This window comes from Rhineura floridana, chromosome 11 (genome assembly GCF_030035675.1).
Source record: "Rhineura floridana isolate rRhiFlo1 chromosome 11, rRhiFlo1.hap2, whole genome shotgun sequence".
NCBI classification, from domain to species: Eukaryota; Metazoa; Chordata; class Lepidosauria; order Squamata; family Rhineuridae; genus Rhineura; species Rhineura floridana.
In genome coordinates this window covers 16,475,449-16,497,210 of record NC_084490.1, presented here as the reverse complement: position 1 = coordinate 16,497,210, position 21,762 = coordinate 16,475,449, and the positions used below count along the sequence as shown (strand labels likewise).

The following is a 21,762-nucleotide window of genomic DNA, read 5'->3' as shown; positions in this document are numbered from 1 at the left end:
GCCCTCTTATTATCAAGTGCCTTCAGAGTTAGAGAAACATTCCATAGGAAATTGGGCCATTGGTGTTGAAAACAAAAGGGGTTTGCAGTTGAACCCTAAGGATCTCTGGCTTATATTAATTCCTGAGAAATGCACACTGATTCTAGAGATGCTATAACTGTATGGCCACAAGGCACAGTCTCTTCAATGGTTTCTTGCTTTTCATGTGGCACAATAAAAAAACTGACTTGTGTTATGGTACGCATGACGCGTCTGCATATCGTGCTCCAGACAGAAGGGGGAGCCCTCACTGGCTGCCTGCTCACATAAATGTGCTTCCCTCAGGAAAAGCTCCACAATGACTTCACTCAGCGTCTGGAGATTGTCTTGAAAAGCCAGCAGTAAGATTTCTGTGGCTCTGGTTTCTGGTGACAGTTTGCCTGTGGTGTATCACTGAACTACACAGCGGTAGGAAGGAAGGACTTGCCCACGATCGCCTAAATCCATAGCAGTCCCAACACTTGAACACAGCTCTCCCCCAGTTCTCTGCCTTCAGGGCCACTTTCTCAGTAGCCAGCAGAAATCCTGACCCACCTGGACTGGAGAGACAGATACTACCAGGTCCCCATTCAAGAGATGCAGCACTTTGTTATTACTCCACAAACGTGGCTCAGGCCCACCCGATATACTTCGGTTTCCCAGGAGAAAGAGATTATTGTTGTTGGCCTTTAAGGGGTTAAACATCCAGGTATCATATCGGTATATTTCCTCCCCGGGCCACAGAGACAGATTCTTTTCCAGGCCGGGGTTGAGGCAAATGCCAATTTTCTGGAGACGACCGCTTTGTGTGTTGCAACTCGGAACTGGCCTTTGTCCTTTGCAATCGCAGGATGACGCCTCCTCCGAGGTTTCTGGCGCTGCAGCGAGCGAGGGATGGGAAGCACTGGGCGGCGCGCGCCCGCGCAAGGGGAACGCCTGATGCCAGGATGGGATTTCCTGGGGACGGCCTTCGTGGGGGCACATCGTCTCTTGTGCCTGCAGTCTGGGGTTTCCCGGGGAGTCTGGTGAGCAATTGGAAACCCGGTCTGGAAGGGAGGAGGCAGCTCGATCCTTGCGGGGAGGGGGTGTCGGGTTACTTTTCGGGACGGGGGGGTTGCAAATGAGAAACAAAAGAGCCGAGGAGGGTGGAGGGAGGGGATGGCGCTCTTGCGTAGCCTTGAGAGCTGCAAAAAAATAATAATGGGGGAGGTGTTGATTGCTCGCCCCCACGCCGGCCTCTCAGCCTGCGCTGCGATCTCTTTGGAGAAGAGGGGGAATTGCATGGAAGCATATTGATATTTATTCGAGGGCATTCTTTTCCCAGGCACTTCCTTTGTGGTGCCTGCTTTCTCTCATTCGCATCTTAACGCTCCGTCCATGCAGTGTTATGTGACTGGAAAGGGAGGGGGGCGGTCAGGGTTCTGTGTGCGTCTGGCCCCACCATCCTGGGATGGCAGTCGATTTAGGAAAGTGAGGAGAGGAGACGGCAGAAATTGTACCGCTGCGGCGTTCGGACTGATCTCTCCTCTATCGATCTTTGCTTTATCCCATCTCTGGTAATCGTCTGTGTGTCTATCTAGATCTCTCTTTGTGTATATGTGTGTGTATAACTGTAAGTATCATATCAGTTTCATATTTTACTCATCATTGGCTAGTTTTTTTTATTATTATTTCCCCTCTGTCTGGATGGCTTTTTCCTTCATTCCCTGAACTGATGTCACAAGTACAAACCACAATTTTCTATGACCTGGTCAACAAACAATAGGAAAGTTTTGCAGCTGGCTATATCGCTGGTTGTGCTCGGGACAAATAATTCAGTGAACAGGTTTGCCAAAGTGTGGTGCGGAACAAAACAAGCACCCAGCCATGGGACATATGAATAGGCCTTGGCTCTATTTTTTCGCCTCTCAGTATTATGACCTCCTGCCTTATCAACCTAACTTATCCCAAAGCTTGTCACTGTTTCTTTTTCTCTGCCTCCCTGTTCAGATTTTAGTGTATTTTGGTCTTGCCTCTGTAGTATGCCTAGAGATTAATGATTAATCATATGTTGTTATGTGCCTTCAAGTCGATTACAACTTATGGCGACCCTATGAATCAGTGACCTCCAAAAGCATCTGTCATGAACCACCCTGTTCAGATCTTGTAGGTTCAGCCCATTCTTAATCCATCCACTCACTTTGCCCAATTCATTTATGCCCCTGTGAACTTTGATTGGCTGAACCAGAATGAGGCAAGCTTCAAAAAGTGTATTCATTAGACAGTCATAATAACACAAGAGCCCTACTGGACCATATCAAATGCCTGTCAGGTTCCACATCCTGTTTCCTACAATGGCCAAACAAGCAGGACATGAGTAGACTGCAGGACAAGCAGGACTGGAGGTAATATACAGTGTTTTGCAAAAGTAATCAGACCCCTGACCAATGTTCTTATATTACTGAATTACAAATGGTACATTGTAATTTTGTTCTGTATGTTTTATTTTGAAACATTGAAACTCACAATCAATTATTGCAAGGCGATGTTGGTTTTATGTTGGGAAATGTTTGTAAGAAGCAAACTGAAACATGCTACTTGCATAAGTATTCAACCCCTGTGCTGTGGCAGCTCTCAGTTTCATAGATGAAAGAAATTGCCCTATGGAGGACACCGTTACCTTACCATTGGCCTCCACCTGTGAACCATTAAAGTTGCTGTCACATTGCCAGGATAAAAACCCCACTGTTGAAGGATCATTGGTCAGGCTGTGGATCTGAAGGAAAATCAAGACCAAAGAACATTCTACAGAAGTGAGAGATAATGTAATACAAATGCATAGATTTTAAAAAGGGTACAAAATGCTTGTGGTTACTAAGTAGAGCTGGAATGGGGAAGCTAGTGCCTTCCAGCTATTGTCAGATTCCAGTTCTCATCAGCCCTAGCCAGTGTGCCCAGTGGTGAGGGATGATGGACGCTATATTCCATCAACATCAGGAGGGCCACATCCTTAAAGTAGCGTCTTATGTTGGAACTGCTTTTAAAGATTTTTTAAAAATATGTTTTTAACTATGTTTTGTTTTAATATATTTTAAACTGTTTTTATTATATTTTAGAGTGTTTTTGTTTGCCGCCCTCAACTCCCACTGGGAGGAAGGAGTGGATATAAATAAAATAAATAATAATAATAATAAAGGAGAGATCCTCTGTGCATGCTTCGAGATATTCTGTTCTTTATTACTTTCCATGTTTTTATGGTTAATCTCTGGCACTAAAAACAGGTTCAGGTGCTAAGCTCCATCTCAAATTAAGCCCTATAGCAGTATATCATGTTGTCCCTTTGTGTGGCAGTCCACTCTCATTGGAAAATGGAAAAGCAGCAAGGAGCAATTCATTTTCTCAACATAATTGAAAGGACCAATCAGTTGCCTTTGTTATACACAAAGTATCTCTAAAAGAAAGGTTGCTGGGGCTGGTGTTGAGAATAATTCTCAAGTGGATAAGGAAGGGCATTCTGTACAAACTCATAGGAACTTTCCTTTATTATCACTTCATAGTCTCCAATTCAGTCCTGGTTTATTTGTCATCCACTCCTGTGCTAGCTTCATATACCGTGACTAATATCTGTGTAATTATTGTAATTGTAATACTAGGATTATGTTTATAGTAATTGTAGAAAGTTCCACAGGCTATATGTTCTGGGGATGTGTATATTCATGATAGTGCACGTACGTATGCGGGTGAAGCAATAAGTTTTTTTTCTACATTGAAACAGTCTTAGAACAGTGAGTGGATGTGAAATCTTGACTTTGCATCTCTCACAAGCAGGTTTTTGGCTCAGCAAATTTTGCTTTGATATCCTGGATGGCGCAAGTTGACAAACATGAACATGTTCCAGAATTTCAGATTTCTGAGGAAGGGGAGATCCCAAGAGACAAAGTCTTGCCAGGTGAGAAACTGAGCAAAACCATACTGGTTTATTATTTTTTTTAAATTGGATTTCTCACCTGCCTTTCACCATAAGGTCACAAGGTGGGTTACGATAATATAAAATGCAAAATTAAAAGCAGTTTAAAAAAATTACAATCAGAAGAATAGGGTGGGTCCTAAAAAAGTATGTGTCTCTGTCAAAGGCCAAAGTAAAGAGGTACATGCTCAGTATATGACTGTATATAATGTAGCCAAAAGTGAAGCCCTCCTTTCCTTTGGCTGAATAAATACTTGCGTAGATGCATGTGTGTGTTCTCTGCATTCCAGACCATCCCAAAAGGCATATTCTGCATCCTGGATACCCCCAGTCTGAAACCAGAATCAATCATGCAAATTATGTGTGCCTGTACACACCCATGTAGTTTTGCATACTTCCTTCGGTTTCTGGGGCTGAAGCTTTTGAATAAATTGAAATGTTTGATTGAGAAGTGTGGAAACACCAAGGGGTAATAAAGGAGGACAGCGACATGTTTCCAAGCTCTTTTTCAAAACTCTGAGCACCAGAAACTTGGTTTTGCTGGTTGTTGCTAAATTTTGTGCTAGATGGCAAATGCAAAGATTTTTTTAAGTTGAGTCAAGACTTATCACAGCTGAGGCCTAGAAACCCATTTTCAGTATCAACACCCAGCCCTGAGATATGTATAGTATAAAAAGACTGCCTCTTAATGTATGTTCCTTTTGTTCCCAACTTAATGTAATTTTTAATTAAATTTTTATTTCACCCTTTCTCAGATGCACATTCACCTCGTTATTCTCACTACAGCCATATGAGGTAGGTTAGGTGGAGAGACAGTGATTGGATGAGAGTCACCCAGTGAGCTTTATGGCTACATGTAGATTTGAACCCAGATCCCTTCAATTATAGTCCATCCCTCTAACAATTACATTACTGTAAGCAGTCTCCACATCTGGAATTGAGGAGGACCACAGGCAGCAGGAACAGTTTCTAGCTTGTTGTGAGCCCCCGCATCTCTCCCCTCCCTTGTTCATAAACAAGGCATGTACCTAATGGTTCATTTCCTGATGGCATCTGATCAGCTACTTGTCAAATGACAGAACCCTGAGCAAACTGAACAACTGGTCCAGTATAGCCTCGGCATTTCCTACTCTATAATGGCAACTTGTCCTTGATATGGACCAAGAACCAGACTTTTAAAAGATTTTTTAAATTTATTTATTTAAAATATTTATATCCTGCCCTTCTACCCTACAATAAGGCACTCAGGACAGCTCACAGTGACCTAATACACAGTAAATAAAAACACAAAAACCATTAAAATAAGTTAACAACAGTTAAAATAGGTTAACAACAGTTAACAAGGGGAGTGATATTAAAAGGGGACCATAGAAGCAAAACTAGAAAGATGGAAAAATAACATCAGTCTCAGGCTATACCTTCAGTTCCTCCCAAAGGCTGTCTGGAACAAGAATGTTTTCAGAAGTGTCTAAAACACCATCAGGGAGCAGAGCAGGCTTCTTGAGATGTGCTATTCCAAAGCTTGGGAGCCATGGCTGAAAAGGCTCTGTCCTGTGTGCCTGCGAGTCTAACATCTTCTAGGCACGCAGAGGAGACCAGAGCCAGATGATCTTAAATCACAGACAGGTGCATATGGGTGTAAGTGGTCCCACAGGGACATTGGTCCAAGGCCATTTAGGGCTTTAAAGGTCAAAACCAGCTTCTGTACCAGTATGTCTGGTGCAGAGAGATGCCCGTAATTCTGACAAACTTGGCTATTCTCCACCCAGGTGCTGAGACAGTGAAGGCAGAAGTGACGTTTCCTCCCAATGCATCAACTGCAGAAAGTCCAGCCCAGAGCCTCCAAAACACCTGCAAGGTAAACCCTCCACCGCTCAGACGTCGCCGCAGGAGATCAAATGCGCCAGCCGCAGGGGGTTACATCAATGTGCTGGGCACCGTTGAGGCACCTCCAGACCATGCCTTGACCCGGCGTGTGCCAGAGAAGCCATTCCGCTGCACCGACTGCGGGAAAAGCTTTTCACAGAGCTCCAACCTGATAGAGCACCAGAGGATCCACACAGGGGAGCGCCCATTCACATGCAGCGAGTGCGAGAAGAGTTTCAGCCGCAGCAGCACCCTTGTGGAACACCAGCGCACGCACACGGGCGAGAAGCCTTACACGTGCCTGGAGTGTGGGCGGGGCTTTAGCCGGAGCTCCACCCTCACAGAACACCAGCGCACGCATACCGGGGAGACGCCCTTCCTGTGCCGGGAGTGCGGGAAGGCCTTCAGCCGCACCTCCAACCTCATGAAGCATCTGCGCACCCACTCGGGCGAGAAGCCCTATACGTGTGCGCTCTGCGGAAAGCGCTTCTCCCTGAGCTCCAACCTCCTGAAGCACGAGCGCACCCACTCGGGGGAGAAGCCCTTCCCCTGCGCTCTCTGTGGGAAGCGCTTCAAGAAGAAAACCCACCTAGTGTCTCACCATCGGGTGCACACCGGGGAGCGGCCCTACCGCTGCGAGGAGTGTGGGAAGTGCTTTTCCCAGAGCTCCATCCTGATTGAGCATCAGAGAATCCACACGGGAGAGAAGCCCTACAAATGTGCAGACTGTGGGAAGGGCTTTTGTGTGAGCTCAAACCTCATCAAGCACCAGAGAATCCACACGGGGGAGAAACCCTATGCCTGCTCAGTCTGCGGGAAGGCGTTCCGCTACAAGCCCCAGTTCACCCGTCACCAAAAACAGATGCACCCAGCAGAGGAGGAGCCAGTTGGCATTCTCTCCTTGCGTCCCTGGGCCGAGACGCCCGCTCTTATACAAATGACTGAAAAAGCATAGAACAGGGATACCGCATGGTCTCTTTACGATAGTAGCCCCTCTCACTCACTTCCTGTCTCTCCCTGTAGGCCCCTTTAGTGGTCCATCCTAGGCCTATTTGCGTCTGCCATTTGATAGCTTTAGCTCCTTGGAAAAAAAGTTTCCAGCGAGCCCTTCTACTGCACCATCAGACCTCTCCTCCCTGCTTCCTCGATCTCACTGACAAAAATCATCTAGACTGGTTATCTTGTGCTCCACCACAAGGTGTGCTTTGTCTCATCTTTGTCCAAAGAACACCACAGATTTTTTTAAAAAAATAATGAAATATATCCAGAGCTTTTTATAATCCATGCATAGATAGTGTGCATACTGTCTGGAAAAGGCTCAGCACTCAAGCTAACGTTCCAGCGCACGATGGAGATTCAGGGCTCTCAAGCCCAACTTGCGCTGTCGTGATTGCTGTACCCACATGATCATATTGCAAACTCATAAACAGCCACACACGTCTAGGAAGTAGAAGTTGCCTCCAGGTGACCTTGCAAGGAAGCATTTATCAAATGGAAGTGAGTTGGTTCTTTTTCTCCCTCCCTCCCCCCCCCCCCGGACCTAACAGCAATAAGTGGCCAGGTGAGCTAGTAAACTGTGTGTGCTAATCTGCCAATTACCCTACTGTCGATAAGGAGTGGTGAGCATCCAATATATTGTGTAGAAAAAGGGGTCAAAGACCAGAATGCTGAGGTTTTTTGGAAAACTGGTTTTATTGCAAGGTTTTTTCAAAAAAGCCCAATGCGTTTCAGCCCGTAATCACAGGCCTTCATCAGGGGATAATGAACTTTTGCAATGGTTAAACAAACAATTTTGTTCCTGTATTGTATTGATAACAATCATCTTGTGCAGTACTACAAGGGATCACCTGCACATATATATCTGTCTGGCAGGGAGGCTCTGCTTCTTGAGAGAGCTTCTTGCTGCAGAACTGAAAGGGAAGAATTGCTTTATACACTTTGCCTGCAGAATGATCAGTTTCAGCTCCCTGTGCTAGTAGGCTCTGCAAGCTGAGTGCTCCTGCCTTGTGTACTGAAGCACAGGTCATAATCAAGCCTACAAAGACTATCTTGCAAAGGCTACAGGATGGTATCTGGATAAGACCCCACCTTTTTGTTTCTCTGAACATCCCCTCTTAGCAGCTTGCACTAGAGTTAAGTGTAGGCATGGTGGGGAGTTCATCACCAGTACTGCCACAATAATGTGTGGCATGCACACAAGCACGTTCCATACAGCACTTCAAATTAAAATGGCCCAGCAAACTGGGCAAAGAATTACATCTTCCCAGTAAACGTACAATAAGATTGTAGCTTGAATGCCAGGAAAATGCAGCATCCCCCAATTAGAAGCACTTCTAGAAGCACTGGGGAGGATGTCTGGATCCTTTACACCCAATAAAAACTGCCACACATTTGTTGTGTTATGAATTGATCATCCAGATAGACCCCAAAGCTTTACCATAAAGCTTTTCTGCTTGTCAGCGGCAAGGGCATTTTATTAAGAGCGCAGAACAGAGATGTATTGCTGGTAAAGATTTTTAACCCCTCGCGTTTATCACAGATTCTGCAACTTTCACAGAGCAATTATAAAAGAGCAGCTGTGTGAGTGCAGCAGAGAAAGAAAAGAGCAGAAGTTCTCATGTACCCTCAAATGACAATAAATCTGTTGATTTTTAAGGTGCAACAGGCACTCTAGTTTTCTGTATTTTTTAATGCCCTGAAACCATGTTTTTTATTCCATGTATCAGCTGCCCTTGAAAAAATCCTCATTTGTGAACAAATCATGTATACCTAAATATTCTTCATTGTAAGTCTCCAAAATAAATGTTTTTCGCCCAATTAGTTTGTTCATCATGCTCATCCTTTTATCTAATTTCACACAATTAGGTGGGCATCCAAAACGTGGATAATCAGAAAAGTGGGAACGCACATTACATGGGGTAATGTTAGCCTTGGGACAAAACAAAGTCTGAGAAATAGAGTAGGCTCAGACAACTGAAAATCATCAACCAGGGATGACTGCTGGTTTTAACCATCCATATGGAAGAGTGTTGCTTCTTGGCTGAGTGTGGTAATGATTGTGATGATATTATCTTTTAGTATGCTGACTCACAATGTTAGTTGTAGTGGACACTTGGCTGGCTGTCGATTGACCTGTCTAGTTTGAGAGTGCGATGTAAATGCTGGCTGAGGCACTGGAAACAAAACAGGTCGCACTGCGCTGCACTGCTGGTGTATTGTGTGGTGTGCAGATTAAATTGCTCACATTTTACACTACCACCACATGGTGCAAGAGGCTGCTTTTGCTGGGATGGAAGCAGCTGGTACCATTTCTACCTACATGTATACTTGGGATCCTGTCAGTGTGAGAGTCCTGGGGCTTGTCTAATGATCCAATGCCTGGCTCATCCTTAACTCTCAGTATTGGAAACAGCAAAGAAGCACTGCCAGGCAGGTAAGCCCAGTAGGCCGCCCACTCTTGAACCCAGGCTTCTCTTGGCCCTCGACAGCCACAGCAGGAGTGGTAGAGGACACAACTGCTCTCCAACCAGGACACAATCTTACTCTGCACCAAACGGTCCTATTGAAACCTTGTGAAGCCTACACAGACCATCTTCAGTGCTCCCGGATCTCCCGCAGATGGTTTCCCCTCAGAGGGAGAAAGCATTCTCTGCAGATACTCGGAGGCAATGTGTCCTTAACAGTGCAATCCTAACCATGTCTGCTCAGAAGGAAGTCCTATTGAATGTAATACAGCTTACTCCCAAGTAAGTGGGGTTAGGACTGCAGCCTAAGGGAGCAATCCTACATCGAAGAAGCCAGCATAACCTATAGGATTCTGCCCTTAAATTAACTTAAACCGGTTTAAAGCACGCCCACATCCTAACTCCATTCAGGAGCCCTGGGAGGACACCAGCTGAACCAGCAGAGCTTTTTCCTGGCTTGTTTTACACCAGGTAACATGACCATGCTGAATAGAAGTAAGGTATGGCATAAGTACCCCTCCCCTCAGTCCCACCCCCACGGAATTCTTATATTGTATTGCAATTTGCATTCCATAGAACCCAAATTGTCAGAATAAAATACAATATAACCAAAGAAGCAATAAAAATACAATTAAAAAGCCATATGAACATTTCATGCAGACATGCAGTGGACCACCCAAATGAAGTTCATGGACCACTGGCAGCCCATGGACCACAGTTGGGAACCCCTGCAATAAAATAAGCCCTTTAACACAGGAACTAAAACAGGAGACTCGGGTCAAAAGAGTAAGGGAATGCCTGTGTAAACAGGTGTGTCATCTTGAAAAGCAGGTGGAAGGCCAATACAGATGGGGTCTCTTGTATTTCAGCAGGAAGGCTGAATAAGGCATAATACCGGTGCCACCAGTGAAAAAGCCCTCCTCTGCTTCGCTGCAAGACAATAATAATTAGACTCAGGTCTGGCATCAGTGGGTGGCCAGGTTGGACCATGGCCGAGGGGCCCCTGCTGCTGGTGATGGGCAGGTGTAGTTGTCTCCAGGGACGTTGCTAGGTAGTTAAGATTGGGGCAAAAGCCCATAGACAAAATTTACAAATGCTAATTTATATGTAAATATAATTATAGGAGAAAGGGCAGGATATAATTTAATAAATAAAATGAAGATGCAAACTTAAGACTTTATTAATTCCTCCAAAGATCTCAAGGCGGTGTACATGGTTCTCCCTGCCTCATTTTATCCTCACAACAACCCTGTGAGATAGGTTAGGCTGAGAGACAGTGACTGGCCCAAGGTCACCAAGTGAGCTTCATTGCTGAGTGGGGCTTAAACCCTGGCCTCCCAATACCTTAACCATTATACCACATCAGCGTTAAATGTCACAGAAAGCAAGGCAACTAGTTTTCCTTCCAAACCACCTCAGGTAGCTCTCCTGTTAATATACACTCCACAGCAGATCACCCCAAATCAGTTCCTCTTCATTTACCCCCCGTTAATTCCCCAACAGATCAAGCGCCAAATCCATTCAAATTCCCCTTCAGTTACTCCTATTTATTACCCCAAATCATCTCTAGATTATTTCATCCCTAAATTAGTATCCTACCCAGTAACCAAGATCACACTCCCAATGCAATGTCTCCCAAATTTATTAACTACTCAGAAACACTTGGGGCACTCAGAAAAATATTTGAACCCCCATGTCCCATGGGCCCACCCCTAGCAATGCCCCTTAATGCCTCTGGTGTCACCCCTTTGGTGTCAATCTGCCTATGGCCACCCTGTAGAGAACACCAAAAAGAGGAGGTAGAGGTACACCGTCCAAGATATGCTGTGTTGAATCTGGCTTTATGTAAATCTGAGTAGCGCTAGTGAAAGGAGAATTTACTTATGCATCAAAATGAAGTAATATATTCAAATGAACAATATTCTTCTCCAAGTTGGCAGTGTCACAGAATGAGCAGTACTGATGATAGGAACACACAAGGCTACAAGATTTGGGGATCAGCTAGTGCAGAGGTTGGGGAATCTCAGGCATGAGGCCAACTCTGGCCCTCCACTCCTCTCTCCCTGGCCCTTGGGACTATCCTCCCCAGCCACACACCACACTCGTCTCGCTTTACATTCCCCTTGAGTGTTTTTGAATGGCTGCAATGGGTCCTTGGGCTCTGGTAATGCATGTGGTATTTATTTACTTACTCTATATACTAACAAAACCCAACTCCCACTCCAATGGTTCTCTGAATCTGTGCAGCTGCTACCATTCAGTCTTAATTATTCCCTCTGAACCCTTAATTTACAAATAACCCAGTAACTGCGGGGTACAGGCATGGTACAAAGTCAGTCAGATCCAGGTATTAGATTTAACAAAGATATTCACACTTATTAATTCCAGATCATGAATGCACAAGTTCATCTGGCGATTTTAAAATACTGTATCTTTAAATGAGTATATGCCTTAACTTGTTACTGTCACAAATACCAACAGCTGCTATTCCACTATTAATGTTATACTCAGACAGGTCTAAGGAAGCAGTTAGTTACCCAATTAAAACCCTTTAACCAAAATGCCCTTTTGTTCTCTGCACGCCAGCTAAGGCTCACCAATGCTACAGCTGAGGACTCTGTGGGAAGCCTCTTTTTGCAACCCTTTACTGACCTACGAAGTGCAGGTTTGCCTTGCTGTATTGCCCTGGTAATCTTCCCTCTGCCACTCACCAGAGACCACCACTCCAAACTGCTTCCCCCGTGAGCGCTACAGAAAGGTACCCCCCTGTCTCTTCAGCCTAAGCCAAGTGATGCAGCTGCCCCCAGTAAGTTTCATCCACCAAGCCACTGCACCGGCCTCTCAGGGCTTCTTTCTGTGTGTTTCCCAATCCTCTTCCTCTGTTGTCTTCTTCCAGCTGACTCCACAAACACCAACAATGCCAGGTCTCCAGCTGACTAATCCTAAACCACTCTCCTCCAACATTGGGCCATTTATCCACTTCTTCTGGCCTCTGTAGTCCAGCCCCTGCCAATCACACTGTCTAACTGGACCCACCAATCAAAATGGAAATTCCTTTCCTCTTTTGCATACTGAGAGTTCTACCTCACAGCTGTCAGTTAAGGCCCCACACAACAGTTAAACTAACTTTCACCGGACCAGACCAAATACATTACAATGTACATTATGATACAAACGTCAGAACACATTACCCAATACCCATTACAGCTTAATTCAAATAAACAGGATTTATTCTCAAAGTCTCTTGCTTGCCTGGGTGGAGGACAGAGAGGGGTGGTTAAATAGCCTACTGTACAAAGGTTACATTTATATTTTCATTGCTCGGCTCACTTTTGCCTGTGGCCCTGACCACCACTGGCATTTGGCTCCCAGAAGGTTGTCGGAAAAAGTGGCCCTCAGACTGAAAAAGGATCCCCACCCCAGAGGTAGTGGAAAAGTTTTCCCTTTCAATATAAAAAACAAATGTTTTACTGGTTGTATATAGCAAGTAATGGCTTAAATTGTTAGTTCTTTGTTTGGCTGTATGAAAAAAAGTGTCACCTTTCTAGAATTTCTGCTTCCATCATTCCCATCAACCTCTCTGGCAAAGGCTGTTTGCTTTTGACAGCTGTATAACTCGCAAGGTGTCAACAGCTGCAGCCATTGCAGTCTCTTCCCTGTCATGAAAATTCTTCTCCTGTTGAATTTCTGCCTGATCTACAGTTGTAAACGGCAAACTGCTCTGCCCATAAAGAATAATACTCCCTGCCAGATTTATTATTCTTTAGGACTCGCATGGCAAAAGGAATTTAGGCCTAAAAGGAACCAATTTCCTTCCAGCCCTTCCTTGTGGTGTGTTTCTTTCAATTGCCTAGCAACTACCTCCAGTATTCCTCTTCCTCCCCTCTCCTTTCGATTCCCCCTGCATCATGTGAACTTGTGTGAGGATGTGACATCATCACTGGGTTCCCTCTACCACTCTGCAGGCATTACCGATTTAACAAGCCGGAGGATTCTGATGTCTGTCTAGTGTTTTGCAAATGATCCCGCTTCTGTCTGGCGTAAGGTGGTGAGGGAGGGGGAAGAAACGGGGGATTTTGCCAAAAAACTTCCGCAGCTTTTCTAGGATACAACGGCACTCCTGAAGATGGAAGGGAAGTGTCTACAAGGTGCAGAGGAAAGGGAAAAATCCAGAGACAAAGGTAAGTACGGAGAGCAAATCTTTGTTGGGACCAACATGAAAGGGGGGGGAGGCCAGAAGTTACTTTGTCATCTCACATCATATTACAGATTAAATATTCTAAAAATAAAGGTTCAGAGTCTTCATAATCCAGTTCAGTCCTACAGGACAAAAAGAAATGAAGCAAGTGAGGTTATACATTTTATTACATTCAACTAGCATCCAAATTCTGGAAGTGCAAGCTTTTTGAATTACACAGAACTGTTCTTCAGGTATAGGTTTTCACAGCAAAAATGTGTATATGAATGTGCATAAATAGATAGATTATAGAGACTATGTTACATGCTTGGATTGATGGAGATGCCTGGGATCAAAAACATTATTCAACTTTATTCTTTTTATTTGCACAGCTATATTGATTAAGTTAGCAAGCTTTAGAGCTGCACAAGACTCTTCTTCAGACCAGACAGTTTTCTGCAGTTTGAAGGCTTGGTGCATTATCAAAATAGCTTGTGCAATAAGAGGTAAAAAAGTAAAGGTGTCCCGCACTTATAGTGCGAGTCGTTTCCGACTCTTAGGGTGACGTCTTATGACGTTTGCTAGGCAGACCGTATATATGGGGTGGGATTGCCAGTTCCTTCCCTGGCCTTTCTTTACCCCCCAGCATATGCCAGGTACTCGTTTTGCTGATCACGGATGGATGGAAGGCTGAGTGGACCTTGACCCCTTTTACCAGAGATTCGACTTCCTCCTTCCGTTGGAATCGAACTCTGGCCATGAGCAGAGCTTCGGCTGCATTACCGCCGCATACCACTCTGTGCCACGGAGGGTCTTTGCAATAAGAGGTACAGTCAGAATAATTTCAGTCCTGTATGTCCTTGGATGAAACCAACAAAGGGGCTCCTCATGTGAGAAAAAAGCAGGCTATTTTATTATTATTATTATTAGACTAGTAACTTTGGGGAGCTTAAGAACAAGGCTAGATGATTTAGTCACATTTTTATAGTTGTTTTGTAAATATGTGCCTGTTTGCTGCCCTTGGTTGCTGCCCTTGGTAGAAGGGCAGGGTATAAATTCAATTAATAAATAAATAGTCCATAGGCAGCTGCTGGCAAGTCTGTCTCCCCCACAACTCTAGGGGAGAAAAGTGTACAAACAAAGTCAAGAAACTAAATGCCCACAAAGGCATTTTGTGCAAATTCCACAACAGGAATTCCTGGTGTCTTTTTCTTTCCTAAAAAGCACCTGCAGGATGATTGGGGTTGCAGGACAGATGGAGGGGCTTAAATCTATTGCCTCTGTGCTGATCTCCTGAGTCAAATCTCTTCTCAAAGCTGCTGTTAGCTCCAAAGGGGAAAATATGTGGACAAGAGAACTGTGCCTACGTGTTTTTCTCTTTTTAGCTAATGGGGGGGGAGGATTAGGATTAGAGATCTGGTGCTGGAAACTCCTCCCCTGAACCATGACTCCAATCCCAAATGGGAACCTCCACAGCTTCTTTTTTTTAAAAATAAGACATTAGGAGTTAAAATTATGGAACTTCCATATAATACCCTAACACAGGGCTTGCCAGTTTGGTTTATACATGCATCCGCAAAGGCCTTTCTTGGTGCCCACTGGGTCCCTCCCCCTGCTGAAATTAGGCTTGAAAGAGCCATTCTATTGGAGCTAATAGAAGCGGTTGCGTTGTTTGTTTAGTTGTGGGGGGGGTGCCCACAACATTTTTTCTTCTTTGCAGTTGTGCCAATGGCCCCTAGTGTGTTGGCAACTGCTACCCTAACTAAAGTAATAACATCTCGAAATGAAATTGGATTTGATGTGGTCACATGCAAGGTCTGTGATCAGGATCTCCTGTATTTTTGTTTTAAAGGAGCTGAAAGGGGGTCCAAAATCAGATCAGGATCACAGCACAGGTTAAAGGAGGTCAAACCTTTCTTGTTTTCCCAGCTCAAATGCTTCCTCCTTTGAAACAGCTATTTCCCCTTCAGGGCAAAATATGCATGTATGTTTTGCCCCGTGGAGCAGTCAGCAGTCTTGGGCAACCAACTTTCTGGGACTGTGCCACTTCAAGCTGTAAGTGGGTGATAGTCTGACTGTCCTCTCATAGGAAAAGCTCCTTGAGCATTGACACGTAGCATGTTAGTGGCTGAATCTCAACACTTAAAGACACTGACCTAGGATTGCTTTCCATACAAATATGTCTTTGGGTCAGGCAGTGGTTTCTCTTTAGTCAAAAGGGATGTTGCCGTGAATATCCTTAACTACCTAGTTGGTCCATTTTCTTCACAGGCTCGATTTCTTTTGTTTCCTTCCTCAGCAGATGGGGGAATTGAAAGTCAGGCTGCGACAGAAGATCTTAAGAAGGAAACCCCAGAAAGAAGAGTGGAGACATGGAATCTGAGTCCTGAGCAGAGAGGAGAAGTACCAAGAAGCGGAAGCAGTACAGGAAGACAACTGCGGGACCGAGATGTTGGAGTCAAAAAGGAAGCAGAGCCACATCATCCAAACAGCTCCCAGAATCTTAATGACTGCCACAGTCAGCCCAAGGTAGAAGGACAGCGGTGGAGGAGCCAGGTGAGAAGGCGCCGGGCAAAGGAGCCTGCCTATGATCCTCCGGGTTTTATCAATCTTTTGGGTATCCTGGAACCTCCTCCTCCCCCTGCCCCCCGCAGGCCGGTGGATAAGCCCTATCACTGTACAGAGTGTGGGAAGAGTTTTTCGCAAAGCTCTGTCCTCATTGAGCACCAGAGAATCCACACTGGGGAGAGGCCCTTTGTGTGCAACGTGTGCGGGAAGCGCTTCTCCCAAAGCTCCACCCTGATGGGGCACCAGAGAATCCACACAGGAGAGAAGCCCTTTGCCTGTCCCGAGTGTGGGCGGGGCTTCAGCCGGAGCTCCGCCCTGACGGAGCATCAGCGCACCCACACCGGAGAGACGCCCTTCCCGTGTCGGGAATGTGGGAAGGCCTTCAGCCGTACATCCAACCTTGTGAAGCACCTGCGCACCCACTCGGGGGAGAAGCCCTACACCTGCACCCTCTGCGGGAAGCGCTTCTCCCTGAGCTCCAACCTCCTGAAGCATGAGCGCACCCACTCGGGGGAGAAGCCCTTTCCCTGCCCTCTCTGTGGCAAGTGCTTCAAGAAAAAGACCCACCTGGTGTCGCACAATCGGGTGCACACCGGGGAGCGGCCCTATCGGTGCGAGGAGTGTGGGAAGTGCTTCTCCCAGAGCTCCTCCCTGATCGAGCATCAGAGAATCCACACGGGGGAGAAGCCTTACAAGTGTGCCCAGTGTGGCCGAGGGTTCTACGTCAACTCCAAACTGGTCAAGCATCAGAGAATCCACACGGGGGAGAAACCCTATGCCTGTTCCGCCTGTGGGAAAACCTTTCGCTACAAGCAGCAATTCCCACGCCATGTGGCCCATGTCCACCCTGGGGAAGACCAGGTGTCTGTGCTTACCTTGAGCACCAGCGTCAATGTGCTGCTCTCATAGAGCTAGAACAGCCCCCTGGCCTTTGGGGCTTCAGATCCTCTGGAGGCCGATTCCACCGAAAGGCATCACGGGCTGCCCAATTTGGTAGGTTCGTAGACTGTCCAGTCTAGCATCTCATTGCTAAGTTATGAAGCACTTCCTGGGACCTCCCAAGGATAATTCTAGTACCACAGTTACAGTCAAAATTGGGTGGCCTGACTCGCAACGCTAGCTTCATCCTCATGCAGAGGAGCTACTTCTTGAAATGATGAGGGTTCTTGTATTGGCATATATAGTGTGTCACTGGGAAAGAGGATGAAAAAATTGGGGCTGCTTTGCTTTGTAGGGATCTCAGACTAGTGTACATTTACAGTAGTAACAAGGAGGGCACCAACCTGAGATCTTGTTGTGGAGTGAAAGATCAGCCATTGCAAGGATTCTGTTAGTGTGTCTTGTATTGTTTTATGAGACGTAGAAAGCTCAAAGGGGTTCAGTGGTGATACTGTGACTTTCTCTTTTGCTAGGGTATTTCTGGTATCAACCAGCAGCCCCCTTGCGGCAGGTGTTTTCCTTTTCTGTTTTGAGGAAAGGCAAAGGGATTTTGGGAGGAGCTTTTTTTAAAAAGTTTGGTGAATTGCTGAAGGTTTGCAAGTGCATATTTCCTGGGCCTTGTCTTGTTTCTTAAGGAAAAGCAAAATGGTATTGTGAGATTCTTTTTATTAGAACATTTACAGTATTATCTAGGAGACAGCCAATTCATATTTCAGGGGAGTTTTAACAATATTATGAAGTTTGTTCCAATAATACGTTTATGATATCAGTTGGAGGAAAACGGCAAGCTAGCTCTGACTTAAAATTCCACCTAATTTGAATGGTGATGGAGGCCCCTCTCTTTGTTATTCAAAGCCATCCCTACAGAGCCAGAATATGAGTCTAACTTAGTAAGTTATTCTTCTTGATCAGGGTTTAAAAGGCCTTTTTCAGTTTGAGGGCCACGTTCCATCATGGGCAACCTTCTGGGGGCCGCATATAAGTGGTGGGTGAGGCCAATGGCAAAAGTGGGTGGCGTAACAGATGTGACTCTACCTTTGTACAGTAGGCTGCATTCCAGCCAAACAAAAGTCAAGAAAGAGGTTTCTACGCACACACACATGCCACATATCTTTATTTCCAGGCACGTAAGAGTCATTATTACAGTTAAAGGGCACATTTCAGCCAGCCAAAAGCACTCAAGGTTATGGCCTGTAGGAGAGGACAGTCTTAAGGCCCAAACTGAGAGCACTGGAAGGCTACACTTATTTCCTGGGCCTCAAGTTCCCTACCCTGTTCTAGATGCTTCTAGTGGTTTACTGGCTATCCAGAACATCACAGTATGGTTCACTTGGTCTCCTGACAACTGTGCCTGATTTGTTCCAGGTTTCACATTCTTGTAACCTTTTAATGATCAGTGCAACTGAACAAGACTTAAGCTAATGCTTTGTTGTTTGTTTTCAAGACATCTCACGGGCAACTGTCAAGGTGGGGGTAACTGGCAGGGTCGTGGCTTCTTTGCAGTATACTTGCTTGACAAACAGGGTTACCTTTTGAGTTATGTGGAGGAGGGAAATTGGATGCAATCCTGCCAAAGCCAAACACATCAAGACTCGCCAATTTCAACAGGGAAGAGTTAAACATTTCTCCCATTATAATCACTGAAACTTTAAGCAATTAACTTTGGCAGGATTGTGAGAAATGGGAACATAGGAAGCTGCCTTAGAATGACTGAGGCCACTGGTCCATCAAGCTCAGTATTACCTACATTGACTGGCAGCAGCTTTCCTGGGTTTCAGACAGCGGTTTCTCCCAGTCCTATCTGGAGATGCCAGGGATTGAACCTGGGATCTTCTGCATCCACAGCAGATGCTCTCCCACTATGGCCCTTCTTCCCTTTATTATTCCTCCCCCCTTTCCAAAAAGACCACCTTGAGCAAGAAGTCACTCTCGCATCCTTCATGTAATTGCATTTACTTGAGGAGTTTGACCTTTCCAGCAGAGAATTTCCATGAATCAGCTTCACAAGGGTCAGAATTTCATTAATAAGGACTAGGATGGAAAAGAAAAGCTGCTCTATGGCTGAATGAGTAGCAGGCATGCCAATCCTAAACCGTTTACCGGGAGGTCAGTTCCACTGAAATAAAATAGATTGGATTCTGGCAGACCACCAGAGGGCAGTCATTAAATGCTGTGACATGTCGTAGACAAGCGGTGAGGTCAGAGTTCACCATGTTGGGTAGTATGTTTGAAAGATGGAGTGAGCGAGGAGAGTGGCAGGCAACCATGGGTGTCTCAGGAATGGCCAAGGGAAGCACCCCCACCCCCATTCGAAAAGACAATATCCACATTCCCATCTTTCATTAAAAACAAAAAAGTAAGCCTCAGGCACTTGAGTAACCCAAGATATGAGGCAAAACATGCAGGCGTTATTCTCATTTTGATTGTGTGTGTGTATGTGTATGGTGTTTGTTTAGAAACTAGCCTGTTCCTGCCTTTCAGTTTTTAGCCAAGGAATATGGTCATAATGATTAGATACTTGGGACAGCAATTCTAGGCAATCAAAGAGGAGGCTAGCGTCAAACACCCTTTGTCTAGAGTAGACCCTAGAGAAGGAGCTTCATGGTTGGTTTGTAAGTCTTCTGCTAGTCTTCCTTGGTGGAGAAGTGATTGCTGCCCCATAGAAAGCAATTCCCAGGATTTTAGTGTAGCTGTGATCTGGGAGTAGTGTGCTAACCCTAAAAAAAGTAGCAGCAAGGAAAGGTTTTCCTTATCTTTCTAATTTTGTTCTTATGTCAGGAAAAAATGGGGGTGGATTGTGTTTGTAAAGATATTCAGAATTACTCTGCCAATACCAATGTACTCAATGCAGAGAGTATGGGTTATGCCAGCCCTGCAAAATAACTGTGTTTTTATACCAAATCTTCTGGGTGGACAGGGGAGTAGTGTATGTCAACCTTGAAGTGTAGTCCAGTGTTATTAGCGTATTGGGGTGGGATGGTGGGTAAGGAGATGCAGGGTGGCGGTGGCTGTGGCGTTGATTGTAGCAGCAGTGCAGTTAATTAAGGACTGGCGGGGGAATGAGTGAGCTAGGGAAAGAACTGAGGTTTTTCAGTGGAAAGTTGCTGTCTAGATGCCAGGTCTACTTGAGATGGACAGCAGGTCTTCCCATCAGTCACCAAATCCACCAGAAGTGGTGGACCTGTTCTCTGATGGTAGTTATGTATATTTATTCATTTGGAGCATTTACTTTGTCCTTCCATTCTCCCCCCCCCCCGGAAAATACCTGCTGATGCCTATGCAAACAACTATCTTAGAACATTTAAATAAATGAGTTTGGGAGCCCCAAATGATTGCCCTGTAGTGGCACTTGTTATATTTGGACAGTGGAGATTGGGAGTGATGAAATCACTGTCACTCCTATGAGATCCATGTGGAGGGATATTTACAAGGAAGTGTGAACTGTAGGGTTAATACCCTCCCACTTTGGCTAAAGTGGAAATAAGTGTAGCAAGGCAAACAGTTCTTGTATAAATGCAGAGGTTTCCAAAAACATTCATGGGGAATGAACTGGCATGGTCTGCTAATAATGAGATACTTAAGCACATAAGCCAGCCTTAAATGTTTTGTCACCCCAAGTGGCTGTATTGCAGGATGCAAAAGGTGTTTCCCACGATCTTTTGCTGTGTACAGTCCCAGTGTTGTGTCTCAGTATTCTCTGCGGCAGTACAAAGAATCACTTACTGCTTCACTGGTATCCTAAACAACTGCTATGTTGTTCAGCCCTGCACAAAAGGCACACCTGTTGCATCTATTGCCACCTTCAAATGTTGGAGGGTGTACACACACCACACAATCTTGTGGTATTTATGTACTAGTTTGTTTATGTGGGAGTAAATGAGAGCATAGATTTGTTCTCATGTATTCAGAGGTATTGAAGTTATGGTAACAAAGGAACAGACATCTTTGTTGTTGGTTTCAGGGCCTTAAATTGATGTCTGCTGTGTTCCAGCTTCATGAACATGTTACTATGTAGTCAGTTTTGTGGGATTGATTCCGCTGATCTCCTAATTTTTCTGTGAAAATCCAAACTGATTCAGCAGATTTGTACATAAATGTTGTTGTCAAGAAGCAGAATCAAAGCAATACATAAATTAGCAACTGTGTGTTACTCAATAACCCAAAAACCATAAAGCTAACCAAAACATAGGTGAGACAATTCCTACAAGAGGTCTGTGGAAGATTTGCAAAGTTAAATGTAGCCGAAATTGATATAATATCACCTGGTCAACCTGGAGTCAGATTCGAAACATTTTACTCCATATTATTAAGGTATGTGGTTAACAACACCGATTCAAGCCTTATTTTAATTTCTGCCGGCTCTGTTCATAGGAAGCAATAGATTCACCCAGTTTCTTATTTTAAGTAGGTATTAAGTAAAAAAAAAAGTGTTTCTTAGCATTATCCTTCACAGAAGAGTGAGTAAAAAGGCTGTGTAGAATATCTGCCCCTGTGCATTTTAATAGTTTTGTACTGACTGTGTTTCAGATTGTGACTGTTTTCTTTCATTTTTTCTTTATAATGGCTTATTAAAAACCATAATTTCACACAAACTAAATGCTCTGGCTTTGTCTGCAGCACAATGAGTTCATTCTAGGAAAGTAGAATTTTTTTTAAAGAAAATCCTCTCTTCCCCTCCTTCCAGGGAAATTTCCATCAATCCATGAAGAACAGTGCCCTTGAGATGCATTGTGAGAAGCCATAAAGCAGTAATTCCCAAACTGTGTACCATGAGAAATATTTTT

The 21,762-nt window shown here is 44.9% G+C and overlaps 1 protein-coding gene across 1 annotated transcript; it reads left to right on the top strand.

The window, feature by feature from the left end:
* The first annotated feature begins 302 nt into the window (after positions 1–302).
* On the top strand, positions 303–21,561 carry LOC133365915 (zinc finger protein 883-like). The gene is made up of 4 exons (XM_061588369.1): positions 303–1,043; positions 3,823–3,946; positions 5,734–6,652; positions 16,168–21,561. Exons 1-4 carry the CDS (start codon positions 870–872, stop codon positions 16,946–16,948), a joined length of 1,998 nt encoding a protein of 665 aa, XP_061444353.1. The 5' UTR covers positions 303–869; the 3' UTR covers positions 16,949–21,561.
* Positions 21,562–21,762: the final 201 nt, after the last annotated feature.

What these genes read in the sequence shown, in the direction of transcription:
- LOC133365915 (XM_061588369.1), top strand. Translation starts at nt 870, where the DNA reads ATGACGCCTCCTCCGAGGTTTCTGGCGCTGCAGCGAGCGAGGGATGGG. An exon ending in GGGGTTTCCCGGGGAGTCTG is followed by an intron (nt 1,044 to 3,822) that starts GTGAGCAATTGG and finishes ATCTCTCACAAG; the next exon opens with CAGGTTTTTGGCTCAGCAAA. An exon ending in AAGAGACAAAGTCTTGCCAG is followed by an intron (nt 3,947 to 5,733) that starts GTGAGAAACTGA and finishes TTCTCCACCCAG; the next exon opens with GTGCTGAGACAGTGAAGGCA.